This window comes from Protomyctophum bolini (assembly GCF_963924005.1).
Source record: "Protomyctophum bolini genome assembly, chromosome: 17".
Lineage (NCBI taxonomy): Eukaryota > Metazoa > Chordata > Actinopteri > Myctophiformes > Myctophidae > Protomyctophum > Protomyctophum bolini.
This window is the reverse complement of record NC_137878.1, coordinates 16,960,428-16,981,184: the sequence shown is the minus strand read 5'-3', so window position 1 is coordinate 16,981,184 and position 20,757 is coordinate 16,960,428. Positions and strand designations below refer to the sequence as shown.

Genomic DNA, 20,757 nt, shown 5'->3' with positions numbered 1-20,757 from the left:
CCGTGTGTTTCCATTTAGCTAAGCACTCTACGTAAGTTTACTGTCCATGTGTGAGGGATACCGTTAGGGTTGAAACCCATAAACCCCCCCCCCCCCTCACACACACACACACATACACCCCACCTGTGCGGATGGTCTGCTGAGTCCATTGTGGGGGTGATAATGTGGGGGGGCACGACGCATGATAGGGAGGAAGTCATATAGAATGCAGGATGCTACCACATACAGTATGATGATAAAGAGAACATACAGTAACTACTTCAATGGCACAAATAGCAGCGACTCCTGCAAATTGAGCAGACGCTGCACAAACACACACACCATTTCTGAGCACATAAGTCCTTCCTTCTATTCTTAGCCATGGATATACACTGTATGATGTAGCCTATTATTTTAGTTTGACAGTTTACATGAAACATGTCTTATGTTCAGTATGCAAACTCAGAATGATTGTATACAGAGAGAGAGAGGCGCACACACACACACACACACACACACACACACACACACACTATTTGAATATCCACTGCACATGCCAATGTTCTATCTAACCCAATAAGAGACAGCTAGAGAAACTAAGCATACTTTCTAGAGAGGCTTTCCATTGTATATAGAGATATTGGCAATACCCAGCATGTACTCTAAGATAAAGATACAGGACAATGAAGCACAATAGGTGAAATTGAGTGAGTGAGTGAGTGAATAAGTGTCTGTGTGTGAGAGTGAGTGAGTGAGTGAGTGAGAGAGAGAGAGAGAGAGAGAATCTAGAGGGGCTAGGGTTAGGCCATGCCGTGGCATGCCATTCTAATTCACAACAGCTGAAACAATACAGGGTCTTAAGAGGAGAAAGGCCAAGACATAACGCGCTGCACACGCACACACGCACACACACACACACACACACACACACACACACACACACACACACACACACACACACACACACACACACACAATTAAAAGATGGCAGGTTACAGGAAGGGGTGGGTACCGTGAGTAGAGGAATCAGGTTATAGAAACAACATTAGCTTGATCCAATCAGCCCCTTAGAGAGAACACAGACAGACACACACAAGATTTACGTACACAAACACAGAAGAGTTTATGCTGAGAAAGGACACACACACACACACACACACACACACACACACACACACACACAGACCTCAGACACACACCTCAGACAGAGAGAAAGGTGGAAAAAGCACAGAAACAAAGTAGTCCAGGAAAGAGGAAAGCTTTGCAGAGCTAATAAACAGTGTTGTCCAGATGACGTATGGGTGTGATTATGTGGGTGAAGTCACCACAGGGTTACTGTGCTCCGACATACTGTGTAGCCTTCACTTAGCATAGGATATATCATGCAAGCAAATACACTAAATTAGCTAACATGGCTGCTTAGTGGAGCAAGCTAGCCAAGTAACTTTAAGCCTCGCTGGAACTTGATAAAATACAGGACGGAGAGGATGCTTTGAACTTTCTTTTGTCCCCTCTGGGCCTCCGAATTCCGAAAGTCACCCGAATATAAATAGGAATGACGCAACTGGTTGGTCAATATGTACATTTTGATTGATTCCATTTCCCCGCAGCCAAATCTAAGAAGCTAGTGCTAAAATCTAGCCAATTGCGTACCTTAAAAAAGTGATGGTCACAATTCAAAAGATCAATAAAAACAACAATTCCTCAATATTTAAGCTTATGTGGTGTCTCGATGGCAGAACGCCGCCCAACAGGTAGGCACACCCCTGGAGGCCAGCAGAGGCAGAGAGAGAGAAGAGGAACGCACCAACCTCTAGGGCGGGTACTAGAGGGAAGGTATGTACCGCGTCACCTCCTTGATCAGCTGGAATGCGCGTCACCTGCCTTCAGTCAAAGGAGCGCCACAGTTCAAAAGACAGATCTCTCTGCCTCACTTCAGATGAAGGCTCCAGGGGTGAAACAACACGCTATCGGGCGAGTTGGGCGGTGAGTCGAGCACCACGTTCACGAGCACATTCTATGTGACTAACATGAACAGTGAACAGCATAATATTGATTACCTCTTGTCCTCTCTCCTACCAGGCTTGTATGACAGACGCGCTAAGCACGTCTATGACAGACTGTACTATGACAGACTGGTGAAGAGGAGGATCGGATCCATATACTAATACATACATGGGATGGAAAAGGACGGAGCAATAGCGACAACGACCCGAGTACACGGTGGAGGAATCGGAGCGAGAGCGCTCGTCCACAAGCTGAGTAGGAACGTACTTCCCATGTTTATTTGATTGCCACCGGGCAGCAGACCGACTGTGTTTAATCACGCTCTCAGACGCCCGTTGAAGTCCAGAGACTTGGTCCAGCGACAACGACTCTAGAGCACCATCGTCCGGCAAGAAAGAGGAACTGAACATAACTGTCTATCTTACCTGCTTGTGTTGCCAGTATACGTGCAAGTGATGATTTAAAGCCACTGTTTGTTAAACTGTCTTTGGGATTAAACGCCTTGGAATAGGCAAACGTCTTTCTGTCTCCTGGGTGTGTGTACCAGTCGCCACATTTGGTGGAGAATGCGGGCATAGACTGGTCCACGCTGAATAAAACCCACGCATTATGGAGCAGAATAACGCCATCGCCGCGCTGATCCAAAATCAGGCCGAGCTACAGTTGGCAGTCCAGGAGATGGCACGGAGCCTCCGACGGGACCCTCTAGCCTCTCGACCCCCAGGCGATGTCCTCACTAAGCTGACACCCCACGACAACATCGTGGCATATCTCGAGCTATTCGAGCGGATCGCCGCCCGAGAGAGATGGCCCGTCCAGGACTGGGGTACCATACTGTCCGGGTACCTGACCGGTGAACCCCAACAGGTGTGCAGCGACCTCACCATCGCCGAATCCCGTGACTACCAGAGACTAAAAGCCGCCATACTCGCCAGCCAGGGGAACAGCCTGCCGGCGCGTGCCCAAAAATTTCACAATTGGACCTTCGTCGCCAGCCAGCCCGCCCGTGCCCAGGTCACGGCCCTGATGCGCCTCACGACCAGCTGGCTCCACGGCGACGGGGACGTACCCCCCGTGGAGAGGGTGGTCATGGACAAGTGCGTCCGTGCGCTGCCACCCGAAGCCCGAAGGTACGCCTCCCAAGTAAGCCCCCGCTCGGTGGAGCGACTGATCGATTTGATTGACAACTGGCAGGTCACCTGCGACCTGATGAAGACAACCCGCGGTGAGACCCCCAGCAAACCAGCCGCTGAAGAACGGCCCACTGAAGAGCGTTCCAACCGCTCGGGCCGGGACCGACGCTCGAACCGAGGCCAGCCGCCACCGCAGAACGAGCGCCGAGACGGAGGCTCTGAGCGGTCCTCCCGGGGCGGAGAGAAACCCCGCAAGTGTTACGTGTGCGGAAAACTAGACCATATCGCTTGGGCCTGTCCAGAGAGGGACCGGGACGTGTCCATGGCCAGCGTGACAGCCATCGATGGTCGGCTCGAGGAGGGGGTGAGTGAGCTAAGCTCTCCTTACTTTTGTGTAAAACGAGGGCTGTTGTATCGGGGAAACAAAAGCCGTGGTGGGGAGATTGTAGAGCAGCTGCTGGTGCCTAAGCAGTATGTGAGCCGCGTCCTATTCCTGGCACACACACACCAGTTGGGAGCACACTTAGGGGTACAGAAAACATACGAGCGAGTGATTGCACGGTTCTATTGGCCGGGGGCGAAGAAGGCGATAGAAGATTTCTGTAGAAGCTGCCCGGAGTGCCAGCTAGCTGCGCCCCGCCCGTTCCAACGCAACCCACTCATCCCGCTCCCGATCATTGATGTGCCCTTCTCACGCATCGCCATGGATGTGGTGGGGCCGTTACCCAAAACTAATCGAGGACACAGATATATTCTCGTAATTGTAGATTATGCCACCCGGTATCCAGAGGCGATACCACTGCGCGCTGCAACAGCTAAAGCAGTAGCTCACGAACTCCTCATGCTGGTTAGCCGGGTGGGGATACCAGATGCGGCGATTTCTGACCAGGGCACTTGCTTCATGGCCCAAGTGATAACGCTCCTATACAAGTGGCTAAATATAAAAAGAATTAAAACCTCCGTATATCATCCTGAAACGGATGGGCTCGTTGAGCGGTTCAACCAGACACTAAAAAAAATGTTGAAAAAGCTGCCGGATGTTGACGGCAAGGATTGGGACCGTTTAATTCCATATGTGATGTTTGCTATCCGCGAAGTCCCCCAGGCCTCTACAGGTTTCTCCCCCTTTGAGCTGCTATATGGGAGGCAGCCGCGCGGCCTGTTGGACCTGGCCCGGGAGGCCTGGGAGAGCCAGCCTTCGCCACACCGGAGCGTGATAGATCATGTGGACCAGATGCAAGCGCGCGCCAGGAGGATATGGCCTCTCGTCCGAGCGCATATGGAAAAAGCACAACAGGAGCAGAGCAGAGTATATAATCGACGAGCCACGCCAAGAGAATTCCAGGTGGGTGACAAAGTACTGGTTCTGATCCCCACCGTGGAATGCAAATTTCTAGCCAAATGGCAGGGGCCATATGAAATTGTAGAAAAGGCTGGCCCGGTCAACTACAAGGTGCGGCGACCTGGACGCCGCAAGGGCGAGGTTATTTATCATGTGAACCTGCTAAAACGGTGGCACCAGCCCGAAGCCGAGCCTCTCTCTGCCCTACTAACAACTGTCTCCCCTCAGAGTGTTGCGGAGGTACCGATCGGGACGGAGTTGTCCCCCAACCAGATCCAGGATGTGAAGGAGCTCCTGGCTCGCTATCGAGACCGGTTCTCGGAGATCCCCGGCCGCACGAATGTGATTCGACATGACATCATCACCGAGCCGGGGAAAGTGATCCGACAGCGACCGTATCGCATACCAGAGGCCCGCCGGCTGGCGATTAGGGACGAGGTGAAGAAGATGTTGACGCTCGGAGTGATCGAAGAGTCCCATAGCCCGTGGTCTAGCCCTATCGTCATAGTGCCCAAACCGGATGGGTCGCTCCGGTTCTGCAATGACTTTAGGAAGCTAAATGACGTCTCCCTGTTCGACACATATCCCATGCCGCGGGCCGACGAGTTGGTGGAACGGCTAGGCCCGGCCCGGTTCGTCTCAACGCTAGATCTGACCAAAGGATACTGGCAAGTGAGCCTCACCGACCGCGCCAAAGCGAAGACCGCCTTCTCCACGCCAGACGGGCTGTTCCAATACACCGTGCTCCCCTTTGGTGTCCATGGAGCCCCCGCCACCTTCCAGCGACTCATGGACAGGGTACTGAGACCCCACCGGGAGTATAGCGCCGCCTACTTAGACGACATTATAATCCACAGCGAGACCTGGTGCCAACACCTCGAACATCTGGAGGCGGTCCTGGCGGCCCTGCGTAAAGCGGCGCTCACCGCAAATGCGAAAAAGTGCCAGATCGGACTGACCGAGACTGACTATCTCGGCCACACAATCGGCCGCGGCTATATTAGGCCACAGCACAAGAAAGTGGAGAGGATACGTGACTGGCCCCGGCCCACCAACAAGAAACAGGTGAAGTCGTTTCTTGGTTTGATGTCATATTATCAGAAATTTATTGATAACTTTGCCACTATTGCAGGGCCACTCCACGAGCTGACACGAAAAAGCCTCCCTCACAATGTGAAATGGACGCCCGAGGCAGAGGAGGCATTTCAACGGCTCAAAGCCGCCCTGTGTGCGGAGCCGGTCTTGAAGGCGCCAGACTTCACAAAACCCTTCCTCCTGCACACGGATGCCTCGGGGACAGGGCTCGGGGCCGTCCTCTCACAAGACTTTAACGGGGAGGAGCACCCGATTACATTCATCAGCCGCAAGCTCCTAACCCATGAGAAAAATTACGCAACCGTAGAGAAAGAGTGTCTAGCTGTAAAGTGGGCAGTACATCATTTAAAATATTATCTTTGGGGACGAGTTTTCACACTCTACACCGACCACGCCCCCCTCAGATGGATGTCTACCAACAAAGACACTAACGCTCGCGTGACGCGTTGGTTCCTCGAACTACAAGATTACAAGTTCAAGGTGGAACACAAGCCGGGGCGGAGCATCCCCCACGCCGACGCCCTGTCTAGACGGTATGACGAGGACGGGGGAGGGGAACCCCCACCAGGCAGAAGCTTAAGGGGGGGGGTATGTGGTGTCTCGATGGCAGAACGCCGCCCAACAGGTAGGCACACCCCTGGAGGCCAGCAGAGGCAGAGAGAGAGAAGAGGAACGCACCAACCTCTAGGGCGGGTACTAGAGGGAAGGTATGTACCGCGTCACCTCCTTGATCAGCTGGAATGCGCGTCACCTGCCTTCAGTCAAAGGAGCGCCACAGTTCAAAAGACAGATCTCTCTGCCTCACTTCAGATGAAGGCTCCAGGGGTGAAACAACACGCTATCGGGCGAGTTGGGCGGTGAGTCGAGCACCACGTTCACGAGCACATTCTATGTGACTAACATGAACAGTGAACAGCATAATATTGATTACCTCTTGTCCTCTCTCCTACCAGGCTTGTATGACAGACGCGCTAAGCACGTCTATGACAGACTGTACTATGACAGACTGGTGAAGAGGAGGATCGGATCCATATACTAATACATACATGGGATGGAAAAGGACGGAGCAATAGCGACAACGACCCGAGTACACGGTGGAGGAATCGGAGCGAGAGCGCTCGTCCACAAGCTGAGTAGGAACGTACTTCCCATGTTTATTTGATTGCCACCGGGCAGCAGACCGACTGTGTTTAATCACGCTCTCAGACGCCCGTTGAAGTCCAGAGACTTGGTCCAGCGACAACGACTCTAGAGCACCATCGTCCGGCAAGAAAGAGGAACTGAACATAACTGTCTATCTTACCTGCTTGTGTTGCCAGTATACGTGCAAGTGATGATTTAAAGCCACTGTTTGTTAAACTGTCTTTGGGATTAAACGCCTTGGAATAGGCAAACGTCTTTCTGTCTCCTGGGTGTGTGTACCAGTCGCCACACTTAGTACAGGTTATTAGAACTACGGCTTTGTGGCTCGGCCAGAAAAGTAACAAATGTTTAGGTTCTACGCTGGTCCTGGCTCAGCGCGGATCAGCTTTCACACCCACGGGCAGTCGGGCACCAAATTGCTGACACTGTGTGTGTGGGGAAGAAGCATGACTCAGATTTACTGTACTCACTCACAGCACCAGAGAATACAAATCAGATCATACTGTAGCCTATAAGAGAAGGAGGCGGGTGTGATTCACTATTTTCTCTTTTTTGTTCTTGCCCATAACATAACGAAAACAAAAAATCTAATCCATACCACATAGTTACTATGTCATAGTACACTAATTCTACCATGTTTTGACCATGACTCACCTCATTTCCTGTTAGAACAAGGTATGTACTGTAATTAAATTAATGTAAAGTTCTACATTCTGATAGTAATCAGAATTACAGAGGGTTAGTGAACAGAAAATGCATGTTTCAGGTGGGACACCAACGTTATCCAATCCGGAGAGAAAACCTTGTACGTCCAAAACGGTTACTGCCATAATAACGGTGTCATACGACACTGACCAAGTATCAAAAAAACATTACAAGATTAAATATGGAGATACAAGGTTTCGCCCTGAGGATATAGGGTGGAAAGCAAGCCCCCAGTAAGGCTATCCAACATTGAAGATGCCACTACTTACTGGCGAAATGTGGAATTGCAGCACTTTCATGGAGGCAGACAGACGTCACGTGTGTAAGCCCGTACCTCAAATTTGAGGTCCGGGGCTAGGCTAAACTTCCGCTCGCTTGAGCCATTGTGTTATAATTGTACTTCCGGAAGTCTTACGGGTGCTTCAAAACGCCACTGAGCAACTTCCACTGAAATGAATAGCGGGGGGCGGGCCTAACGCTCCGGTTCGGTCTCTATCCTTTATAGCTCTATGGAGGAAAGAGGGCGATAGGATCAGAGGACAGCAAGACAGGAGATCAGAGAGATACTGTACAGGACAGAAAGAGTGGATGGGGTGAGGACATGGGAGTCACAAGGCCATGATTTAGGACAGGGATTTCCACAAATACTGAAGGGAACCACACACGCGCGCGCCTCCCTTTCCCCTGTCAGAGAGTAACCAGCCCTGTCCTGGTATGCAGCTGCAGTATGGGGCTTAGCCATATTACATCCTGTGTGTGTGCGCGTGGGTGCGTGCATGCTCATCTCCAGCCACCCAGAGACTAAGTCAGCTGCTTAGGGACCGAGGGAGATGGGGGGGGGGGGATGTACATCGATGTTGGTGCCCCACCCTTGTGTGTGTGTGTGTGTGTGTGTGTGTGTGTGTGTGTGGGCGAGGTAGACAGCTGAGATTCCGGTTGCACCCTGAAAAAGCCTGGAATTAGAAGCATCCTCTGATGCGCGGTGCACTCACACACACGCGCATGACACCGTTGGCCCACACGACACCTCTAAATACACTCTCAGATTCCACAGTAGCACATATGCTGATGGTGTATGGTCATGTATAAACATGTACTGTACATGACAGACAGACAGACAGACAGACAACCAAATGAGAGCGGTGCCTGGCACAGTACCTCTGGCATGTGTATTTTGACAGATGTGATAATGCTGGTAGTGGAATATGAGACAGAAGGAGGCGGTAGATGGACAGAGTTTGAGAGAGAGGGAGAGAGAGAGAGAGAGAGAGAGAGGTTAATGGAGAGTAAGTGAGGGAGAGCAAAGTGGACAACAAATAATACAGACCATTTAATAGAGATTGCATGAACGTCGACTTCCTGCATTCTCGGTACCCCCCCCCCCCCCCCACCAGTGACCCAGTGTCTCTCCATGAGCTCATTGTTTGGAGGATTTAACAATAAGACCCGGCTGGTCTGACAACATCAGCTCCCACTCTCATGGGCCTTTACCCTCTGGCTCCCCTCTCTACCCCCCCCCCACACACACACACACGCCTTCTTTAAGCGGAGGAATGACATCATCCCTTTGGATTGGAAATGGGGTCCGCCTGGGAGGGGATGGAGGGAGTGAGGAGGGGAGGGGGTGGTGGGGTGGGGTGGCCCAGGCTGTTTCGGACCCAGACATGTTTAGTTTTGAAATGACCCCAGTTGGATCAGTTACTGAGCAGGAGAGAGGAGGGGCTAGAGAACGAGAGAGAGAGAGAGAGGAGAGAGAGAGAGAGAGAGAGAGAGAGAGAGCCTTTGAGAGTGAACAACAGCAAGAATCTTGGGAGAGTTTGTTCATCTCGCTCTCTTAATTCCAGAATTGATTATTGATGATAAAATTGCTGTAGAAAATATATAGCCGACAATTTAAATAAATAACCCAATAACCAGTGAGGAACCATCTCTCTGTATATTCTTCCAGAATACACTCCTCTCTAAGGGGAACCATATGCTCTCTATTTTGGACTACAGTTCCTCGCTACAGTGTATCCCTCCTTTCTCTCTCCCTCATTCCTCGCCTCCCTATAAATACGCTTTGCCTGCCCCCAGACAGATATACAGACGGACCCAGGCACTCACGGTCACACACACAGGCACACACGCATACAGTGACACACAGTCACACACACACACCTCCAGACAGACCTTTTCTCCATGCTCTAGATACTTTGCAGACTGAATGCACTCTGCTGCTGAGACTCATGTACCCAGGGAGTCTGCCTTCCAGACACACACGCACGCATGCACACACAGACAGACACATACACGCAGAGCATGATGTCTGCGGCACAAAGTCAATACACACTCCATCATCAAGCCTCTGCTCTTCAGGACAGAATAGAACGCAACACAATGGAACAGAATAGAACAATTGCCTTGTCTAGACTAGATTAGACTAGACTGGAACACAGAGCAAAATTGTATTAACAGATTGTACCTGGGGACTAATTAAAACACAAAATGTATTTAATGATGAATGAATGGACAGACAGACAGACATACTTGGCTGGCAATGAACACAAATGATTAACGTAACTATTGGTGAGTCATTTTCTCTGCCTTTGTATGCTCTCTTTAAATTCAGCTTTTCACATTTCTCTCTCTCGCTCTACACCTCTTTATCTCCCCTGTCTGTTTGTCCTCTGTAACACATTCATCCAGCTTGCTCTCATTAACAAACACACACAGGGGTAAGGCGTGGAGAGAGAGAGAGAGAGAGAGAGAGAGAGAGAGAGAGATGGGGGGAGGGGGAGAAAGAGAGAGAGAGAGAGAGAGAGAGAGAGAGAGAGAGAGAGAGTGTATAGGGAGGGAATGGAAGACACAGAGAATGAAGGGAGGGAAGTAGAGGGAGTTGCCATACTTATTTCTTGCTATTGTGTATTATAGCAGCTTTTCTTTATTTTATGTTTTATAATTCTCTTATTATCGTTTTGTTTTGCTGCTATTCTTCATTTAATCTTTTGTACACTCATTATTGTTAATTATTGCTGCTACAGACAGAACCAAAAAAGTAATAATATATTCTTATGGACGAACAGTAAAAATGTAAATCTTGACTGGGGAGAAGGAAGAGAGAGAGAAAATGGGAGAAACGGAGAGAAAGAGAGCGAGTAATGATAGATGAGGGAAAGACAGAGAGAGAGAGAGAGAGAGAGAGAGATGTGCAGTACCCAAGATGCAGTTCACTAATCCACCCATATGCACTGTCAAACCTGGAGTGTTCATTTAACTGTCAAATTGGAGCCTTATGGAGTTATGGGTAAATGAACACTCTTGCTGTGTACGTCTAATACCAGAAGGAGTGATCACTCTCGCTCCCGAGAGGCGACCAGGACCGGCACTAAATATTTCAAATGCACCAAAAGCATTAGCCTCAATGCAGTATCATGTGACTCATCGATCAGTTGATAAAGGATCTGCCTTCCCATGAGCCCTGTGTGGCTATGATCAGTGATTGGAACAAAGATTCAAAAGCGTAATTTATACTCCATGAAGCATGATGCGTCGTTAGCTTGACAATCTGTTATTTCCGTCAAGCAACACTGTCGTAGAGTATAAATGAGGCTAGCGGTTGCGTATGACGGGTTTGGGGGTTAGATTCTTTCAGAATCTTTACTTGTCACACATACTTGCATGCTTTCATCACTGGACAGGAAATGACATCGCAGTCCCAGTACTCCTTTGAGGAGAACACACACACACACACACACACACACACACACACACACACACACACACAACACTGGTTCATGTTCCTCTACAGGTCCTTACAGCACCATACATACACACACACACACACACAGGGGTTCATGTTCCTCTACAGGTCCTTACAGCACCGCTCTTAGCACCATACATACACACTGGTTCATTTTCCTTACAGGTCCTTACAACACCGGGAGTGTGACCTATAAACAATATATAATGTGAAAATGTGTCGTGAATATTTCACATCAAGCTCAAATTAATTTGGTGGCGATTCATACATGGTTGATGTTTTTATTTGGGGTAAAAAATATCGACCTTGTCTCGCTTTATCGCCTCATTATATTGTGAAAAAACATTTTCGTATCGCTAGTGGTTCACTCTCGAGGTTTTGGCGTATACCCACCACGGTCATCTGCAAGGAGTTGGTGAAGTAATAAAACTTTTAGCACAATAGATATGCCAGCACAGTACATTCCTGAGGCCAGCTCCTATGGAAGTCTCCACACGACAGAAGACATACTGCTGAGGGAGCTGGGAGTCATGCTGTCTTGGCACGCAAGAGCTAAAGAAATCTCTACAAGGGAAGGGCAACGTCCTGTAATTAATACCACATCTTGGACACGTGGACGGCACTGATTAGTCTGACTATAACGCTTTAAATGTAGGGCCAAAATACATGTCTGATCTTGTGTGATATCATGAACCATCCAGACCTCTCAGGTCTTATGGGAAAGGTCTGCTATCTGTCCCTTGAAATACAATGTGGAGAAGCAGCATTACATTTTTATGAAAACACTCTTATTTCTTATAAAACTAAAGACCTATCCGTTTGCCGCTGCCTTTGATTATACTTCACTCCCCCCCCCCCCTCCTCTGCACTGTATAGATCAGGCTTCATGCCATCTTTTATACAATTCATTTCTTGCATTTAGCTCCCTGCAGTGAATACTAAAATGTCAGTGCAGGTGGTACACTATGTCCATGGCTATACCACCCCTAAAGCAAAACAACGCCCAATATTCTGAACGCACAATATTGAAAAGTGCAAAAAAAAAGAAGAAGAAAAGTGGAGTATTATTTTCTCCAATATCAAATTCAGAGTTGTCATCCATCACCAGGGTGACGAGGCTAGACAAACTCCACCAGAACACCAGAGGGTTGGGTGGGAGGAGAGAGAAATGCATGATAGAATGATAGAGAAATGTGTTTGTGTGAGCGAAAGAAATTGTGTGTGTGTGTGTGTGTGTGTGTGTGTGTGTGTGTGTGTGTGTGTGTGTGTGTGTGTGTGTGTGTGTGCGTGTGTGTGTGTGTTCGTGCGCACATGTGGTAAAAGAAAGACTGAGACAGTCGAGACGTCATATCTACCTTTCAGAGAAGAAAGTGTGTGATTCACCACAATGTGTCAGGCGTTTCAGAAATGTGTGACTCACACAAACCACAAGAGTCCCTTCATTTAAGCTAAAGGGTGCACACACACACACACACACACACACACACACACACACACCCCCACCCCCACCCCTCCCTATACCCCATGGTCTGTCTGAGACAGAGGAAGTGAGGGTGAACTATGAGCCCTGACAAAGCTCTACAAACATTCATTGGACACAGCCAAGGAGAGGAGCTCACCGCATGCGCACACGCACACGGCGACTAAAGCTACAAAATGCACGCATGGTCAGCAAAATGAATAGGGTAGGCTTAAACAACACAGGGACCTGGTTATGGAGAAGAATGTAGCAGGAATTGTATGGAGAGAGAAGATGAAATAATGAAACAAAAACATTATGATTGATTGATGCTTCACTGCGTCACTGGAGCGCTAAAAAGAGCTGAAGCCAACTCGACTTTGTTTTGTAGCGTGTCACGCCCGTCATGCTGTGACAAGTATCAGGCATCAGTTTAGCTTCATGTCGCTGACTTCCACTGAAAATGAATTGTCGCCTGTTGCTTTGGCACAGCTAGTGTGAACGCAGTATGGGACTGGGAAACCACTGATACAATACAAAATGTACCCTACTCAGTTACACTTCAATCACATCCTCCAAATGGTTTACTAACATACAACATAACATGACAAAGCAACTACTGTATGATGTCCTAACCTTAGTTTTCAGCCACAGTTTAATGGAAAGCCCGGCAGCATACATTTCCATGACATGGCAGTATTTCTCAACAATACTTTTTTAATTAAAATGTATACATCTAGGAAGTCCCATTGAGATACAAATAGTTTTAAGATGGCACCAATATGCTATTTCATTTAGATTAAAGAAAACCCTGTAAAATACTCAAAATAAGTAAAACACACAGCCTTTGGACTTTAACCATAAGGGAAGGGATGTACTCACTGTCCAAGTGCAGTACATTTGCACAATATCTGGAATTTGTACATTTAACCTGATCAATCTATTAGGAACAGTGGGATGCTACTCATCAGCCCCTGGGGAGTGGTTAGAGCTCAAGTGCACTTTTAATGCAATGCCTTGAGGAGCAGGGATCAAACCGGGAACGTCCCTATTCATAAGTGAGCACCTTTCCTCCTGAGCCACCTAAAGTAACAAACAGCTTGGTGGGAAGCATCCATAGAACATGTAGAACATTTCAACACTGCAGAATGTGCACGTTGTACAGACAGACCTCACGCATATACACACACACATACACACACCACGACAACAACAACACGCAACATATTCAAATCCACTGATACCATGTGCGTAAAAAGGCCAGTCCATTCCTACCTTGAACTCGTGCAGCTGCTGTTTGATTGTCTCCACCTCGGTGCCGACCATGCCCTGGCCGTTCAGGCCCTCCTCTGCACTTCCCACAAGGCCTTGCAGATCGGTTACTAGCCCGTAGAACTCGCGGACCTTCTGAGCCGCGTCGTCAATCTGGTCCAACTTGGCCTGGCCTCGCTCATTCAGCTGGAGATGACACAGGCAGGGGAGAAACGCATCAATCAATGAGACTGGGCATGTCATATAAATAGGCAAACATTCTGTGCAAATAGGTGAATATCTGGTGGAAACAGATGAACACTGGGCGATAATAGGCAAACGTCAGCTTTGCACAGCTGAATTAAATTTGATTGACACTTTAGTAATTGTATCACTTGCTCTTCCTGAATGAACTGCTATAATTTTGAACACGTTGCGGTTTTTGGTTACCCTGATTGGGAGAGTCCTGCATAGGTTCTAGTACCCGTGAAAAATAAGTGTAATGGTTGGACTGTGGGTCCAAAATTCGGCTACCTCATCTTTAAACAGGTTTATCATCATAATGCAGTAAATGTACAGTAAAAGTTCATGTTTCACATAATGTTTAGGCTCAGAGAGCGAGTTGATGTTCAGGGCAGGCTAGATTTATACGGTTACGGTTCAAAGGCGCACAGCACACCAGTCCTTGTGAGGTGCCAGCCAACAGATTAAACACTAAATAATCAAAGCGTAAAGGCTGCACACTCGTAGCCTCTTCTGTCCCTAAAGAAGGCTGCTTAATCTGTCCGAAACATTCTTCTGTCTCTGTGTCCGGAATAAAATGTTCATCGGCAGCTACGAGTGTACTACCTGTACGTATACGTATATACTTTTTTATTATTTAGGATAGATTTATAAAGTTGCATCAATGACATTTATATCATAATGCAATAAAATACGAGTAAGACGCGCGAACGCGGGAAGCGAACGCACTCAGCTCCATATATGGGCACAAAAGGGGCCAGGTCCACAACAAACAAATCACTGGCCCCTTTTGTGCCCATATATGGAGCTGAGTGGACCTGGCCCCTTTTGTGCCCATATATGGAGCTGAGTGATTGCTGATGGAACACACTCCATATTTGGATAGCGGGACAGACACACACACACAGACAGACATGATCTGCTAGGTCTCATAGTAAGTGCTCACTGCGTTCGCAATAAATGCCTACTGTGCCATAGTTCAACTCCAAATCGTTAGTATGATTGCATTTGGGTGACCTACCGATCAATACGCATTTGTCCAAATTATGCAGTAAACTGTGTCTAAATTGATTTTAAGAATGTCGGGCCAGCTATGAAAATGAATTAGCAGTGCCAAACACTGCAGTTAGGTTTGTGATGAGGTCACAAGCATATTGGACTAAAGCACTAAAGTAAAGCACTTTTATAAAAATATATATTATAAATTGCTAGGAGACGAGCCAAAACTCATGGAAACTTTCAGTTGGGTGATTCATAAATGTAATGTTGGCCATCTTCAACATTAGCTAACAATGGAAACTGTGAAAGAAAGAGATAACTTCTCCCAGTCTCGTTTTTACAGCGTGGCTCAGCAGGAGACTATCCGTCGGTCTGTGTGTCTGTGTGTTTGTCCTGAGATAATCTCACAAACGCCTGGACTGATCAGCGCCAAATTTCTTGTGCCAGTAAAATAACTTAGTATCTCCATGCATTTTTCTTCCACATATTGTTTATATTCCTTTAAATATTTAATGGAAGTCAATGGGGCTTGGATCGGACTGAAACCTTGCCCAAATGCGGAGGCATATGCATATATCGTATACAGCATAGATGACTGAGCCACAGTCTGGCCAGATTAAGTAGTCCAAGATCCACATTGGAGCCAGAACCTTGGAAATGGAAGGCTTTGCTGCACCCCTCACCTTGCCAGCCTGTCGGCTCAGGGCCTCCGTTTCCCTGCGCAGAGCCAGCAGGTCGGGGGAGGATCCCTCGCGGCGCAGCATGGCGGTGCAGTCGGTGCCGTGGCCGTCCAGCTCGGACCTCAGGTCACCGAGGCGGGACAGGAAGCCGCGCAGGGCCTCCGCCTGGGAGGCCAGCGAGTCGGCGTCGCGTCCCACCGGGCTCAGGGAGTCCAGCTCGTCGTCCAGGTCAGCCAGGCGGGAGAACACGTCACGGACGTGAGACTGGACCTCGCCCACACCCTGCAGGCGGGTTTCCAGGGAGGAGCAGCAGTCTTCGATCTGGCAGAAGACCACACCAGAAAAGAACAGCCGTTAAAGAGGAGGTGGTGAAAATTTAGCTTTTTGGCAATGAATAATGCAATTAAACAAATCACCAAACCACAAAGTAATTGTAGTAAAAATAACTAACAGGTGGTAAGATTTGGGGGACATTATATCCTGTATCAAAGCTATTTGATTAAAAAAAAGAAAAAAAACCCTAATGGACAATTGGACACAAAGTGAATTCAACTTCACATATTGGAGCATACTGTATAACAGATTTGGGGGATTGTGTGTGCGTGTGCACGCATTTGTGAGAACTGCTCGAGAACGATCGACAAGACTAGTGTTCACCCACATTTCTCCCCCTTTCCTCCTCTAGCCAACTTGATAAATATCATTGTCATTATTGACAATGATATATTATTGTCATTATTTTTAAAAGAAAAAAAGGAACCAAAAAGTACTCAAAATGTAAGCTGTCAGCACAGATACAATAGAATCATTGTCTCAGGGCCTGGCTAATGAAATCTTATCTGCTTGCTGAATCATCAGCCGCAAGCTCCGCAATGCAATGTTATTGGTTTCTCTTTAATGTGGAACAAATAGAATCGGATCAATGCACTGATGAGAAACACAAAATACAACTTTCCGTCAGCAACAGCATACAGAGCCCATGGTTACTCTATTATACCAAGAGTGCCATACAGGTTGTGTTTACATTACATTTATTTGGAAACTTAACAGTGGGAATATAGATATAATAAAGCCATGTTATGACGTTGTAATTTAGGCTCCTTGTTTGTGTAACAGTATTTGGGTATGTTGAATGTCCACAATGACCATATATGAGCAGTGAAGCCCAAGTATGAAGAACTCTACCGACGGCTTTGGTTGTACTGCACTCTCTCATCTTGAGTGTCAACATAAGACACAAACACACTCTTTCTCTCTCTGTCTCTCACTATCTATTTCAGTACCTCCTGTAACACACACACACACACACACACACACACACACACAATGGCCCTGTGTGTGAGTAGTTCCCTATTTCATACATGTTTTCCACTCCAGGCTGCGTGGAAAACACCAGCCTAATAATTGCTATCATTCTTTCCATCAGTTTTTGTCTCTTCTTTACTGCCTGTTCTCCCCAATGCTTAGACTGTGTATGAAGGGTAAAATGGTTACAATTTCTAGTTTGTATTGGCGATTGATTCCCTGTAGAAGACCTCTTGTCAATAAATATACAGCATTGTGGCTACGAGCGTGCAGTCTTTTTCTTATTTCCTAGTTTGTATTGGCGAGCCAGACGCACTGACCCAAGTGAATTTCAGCAACATAGGGAAACTAAACCTACGGAGAAGACTCAAATCAAACAATGTAAGAGAAGTCACAGAGCACGGTGCTTGACCCCTTGTCCTTGTCAAAGAGTTTAGTTACAACATTTGATTTGAAAGCAACTAACCTGCGCTGATTACTGGCATGAACACCAAGTCTACTAATATTACTGTGCTTATCTGTTTTAAGATGTTTAACTTACAAAAAATAAACTTGCGTCGTTGATATCATACAATCAAATATTTGAAATAGGTTGCATTTTGTTATCTTATCTGCCCAGTGGTTTGACCTCTCTGAGAGTGTGAAAGCTGTTAGGACATTTTAAAGCACTTTGTGAGGTGTGCGAAAGCATTCTGAGACTTTCAGGTCAATTTCACACAACCTCTGGTCTTTAATTGCAATGTGATTGTTTAAAATGCAGTCAATTCTACTTGAATCTCAACACAACGCACAAGCAACATATTTTAGTTTAGATTTCCTTCTCACCTTCTCAGTCACATCTCCATATTCTTTCTCTGTGTCTGTGGCCTGTTGCTGCAGCCTCTGTGCGCCTTCAGTGCTGCCACCCGGTGTCCGGGGTGCGTCCTGAACCAGACCCTGAGCCAGGTCTTTGAGGTAGACCACCTGTGGCTGCAGGGACCTCAGGGTCTCCTGCTGGCTCCGCAGTCTCTCCAGACTCTTGGCACTGCATGCCTGTGGCGTGAGAGAGAGAGAGAAAGACAAAACCAATATGGGATGAGGAAATTATATGTCCTCAAGATGATTTTGAGTGGAGACATGTGCAAAACTAATACATGACAGCATTTGTGTGTAACAGTGGTTTTACTTTTGTTATATCAATTTGCCTGAACTGTATACAGTAGATCTAAAGTTGTCTGCTTAAGCCTTAAGGTGACATTGAAGAGAATATGCAATTAACTACTGTACTGTATGTGAATGCAGTGTTACTGGAATTTATGTTATCACAACTGCTACACAAACCCAATCGATTGTTTTGACATATGTCATGTTTTAAAATATGAATATATCCAATATGATTGATCTGATATTGCGCAGTATTGGTCTTTCCCATCAAAACAGTATGACAGTAGTAGTACGTTTAATTACATCTTGGCAGAACAATTGATGATAGACCTGCAGAAACAACCCTAATATTTTTTATTAATTTGATGACATCTGGAGGACGGAGGAAGCGAGTAGACAGACATTTGTGTGGAATCTTCGCGTGTGGAATAGTGTGGAAGTTAAGAGTATTGGAATTTGGCTATTGTCTGGACAGAACACTACAGTACATCTGCTCTCCCCAGTTTTTCTGTAGCTATATAGTTTAATTTCCAGTTAATACCACAGCATGGCAAGCAGCACTGGAAAGCAGATCTTGTTATGAACAATCCTGCAGTTATTTCTTCACTCTACCATTGAGCCTGTCACACGCACATTTTTATTGAGCAGTAAGATCCAACTCTTGCGTCAGAAGACTCCAACATTCTCCTTTTCATCTTATCACACTGTGGATTCTGCATAATATCGTAGATGGTTACCTGTGGCCCCAGAGCCACTTGGACTTCCAACTGATGCTTGGCAGCCTCCAGCCTCCTTTCTACAACCTGCCTCCCATCATCAAACTCCTTCAGACGGCTGGCCAACTCCTCCAGTTGGGATGTGCGGTTCTGGATCTTCTCTGCCAGCCCATCCACCCTGCGGTTCAACTGGGCCTTCTCGTCCCGAACCTGATTTAGTTAGGATTAGTTCAGTTTAGGCTAGTTTGTTCGTTTTGCAAAACACAAAACAAACTCAACATACCAAAATAACCAAACAAATACATAATAATCATAATATAGTATTTATTTGGCATTGATAGTTATAATTTATTTATAACAATGCTTTACAATAAAATTAATGATAAAAGTAGACAAACCTCCTCCTCCCCGACGCGACACTGTTCCAGCAGTTGGTCCGCTGCAGTGTTCAGGGTCTCCAGTAAGGGTCTTCGTCTCTCCAGGTCCATGGTTAGTCCCCGGGCCTTCTGCAGGGCCTCGTCAAGGGCTGCGGTGTCCAGGGATGGCCGGATCTCTCCGTCCTTCCCCTCACACTCTGCCAGCCACGGCATGAGCTCTGCCTTGAGCTGCTGGTACGTTTCGGCTTTTCCCAGTGTGCTCTTTAGCCTGCTCTCGCGGTCGGCCATCCTCTGGTTCAGGCCGTCCCAGTCCTGACGCAGGGCGGCCAGGCGGGACTGCAGGGCCGAGCGTTCGTCACACCCGGTGGGTAGGGTGGCGAGGAGCGAGGCTCCCTCGGCCTGGATGAGCTCGTATGGGCCGCGCTGGCTGTCAATACCATGCTGGAGCTCCTCTGTCTGGGCCAGCAAGGTGCGCAGGGCCCCCGGCTGACAGGGCAAGGAATCTGTGGAGGAATCCCTGGGGTCGGTGTGGTTGTCCAGCCAGGACCGCAGCTCCTCAAACATCTGCTGGAACTGTTGGGTGGAAGAGAGGGCCGTCTGGAGCTGGGACAGACCGTCAGCTGGTAGGACACATGAAAAGAGACATGAGGTTATATTGTAATCCAAATAGAGTACAGTAAGCAAATAGAATCAAATGTTATGTTGGGGCTTGGGGTGGAATTCACTAGTTTTATTTAGTTTAATGGATGTGTTATTATAGTGCTGGCAAATTAAATGATTCTTCTTTTAGAGTTTATGAGGGCTTAGAAGCCTTAAATAAAACATTATGCGGCTCATATTACAAAACTCAAGAAGCTAAACCACCACATGGTCTGTTACAGAGACCAACAGTAAACAACCAGCAAATTCCATTATTAATATAAACATTCAGTAGCAAATGTGGTTTTAGAATGCGAGTGTGTGTGTGTGTGTGTGTGTGTGCGCGCGTATATAGGGCTTAAGTTGTTAAACGTGATTAAAGGGAACACATTGTTTACATGAGCGTGCGGACGGACAACTAAACCAAAACAAAACCACGGCATACTCCACCCACCAGCTCTCTCCTCGAGACTCTTCAGTGGGGAGCTGACGGCCTGCAGACGTTTGCTGAGCTCCTCCTTCAGGTAGGGCTCGGCCACGATGGCACTCAGCTCCCCGCACAGCCTCTCGGCTTCTGCCAACTCCGTGCGCCTCCTCTCTAGCTCCGAACGGATCTCCCCCGTCTCCTGCAAGCGGAGTTTGAGCGCCTCGGGCTGGGCGCTCAGAGACGCCTGGCCGTCCAGTCTGTTGCCTAAAGCCGACACGCTGGAGGAGAGCTCCCTCAACAGAGCCTGGGGGGGTGGGGGGGGGGAGAAACAAGGTCAGAATGAAAATGTACAAATTCTTCTCTACAGTATGC

General features: G+C 47.6%; 1 protein-coding gene across 13 annotated transcripts in view; it reads right to left on the bottom strand.

Annotated features, from left to right (window-relative positions):
- Positions 1 to 20,757, bottom strand: part of macf1a (microtubule actin crosslinking factor 1a) — a 292,770-nt gene that overhangs the window by 65,145 nt on the left and 206,868 nt on the right. For all 13 annotated transcript variants that reach the window (XM_080786736.1, XM_080786746.1, XM_080786742.1 and 10 more), the window contains 6 exons: positions 20,413 to 20,689; positions 19,341 to 19,939; positions 18,964 to 19,152; positions 17,909 to 18,115; positions 15,782 to 16,099; positions 13,881 to 14,063 (listed from right to left, as the gene is read on the bottom strand). In XM_080786736.1, the coding sequence (XP_080642862.1) occupies positions 13,881 to 14,063; positions 15,782 to 16,099; positions 17,909 to 18,115; positions 18,964 to 19,152; positions 19,341 to 19,939; positions 20,413 to 20,689 (1,773 nt within the window). The remainder of the gene's footprint in view (positions 1 to 13,880; positions 14,064 to 15,781; positions 16,100 to 17,908; positions 18,116 to 18,963; positions 19,153 to 19,340; positions 19,940 to 20,412; positions 20,690 to 20,757) is intronic.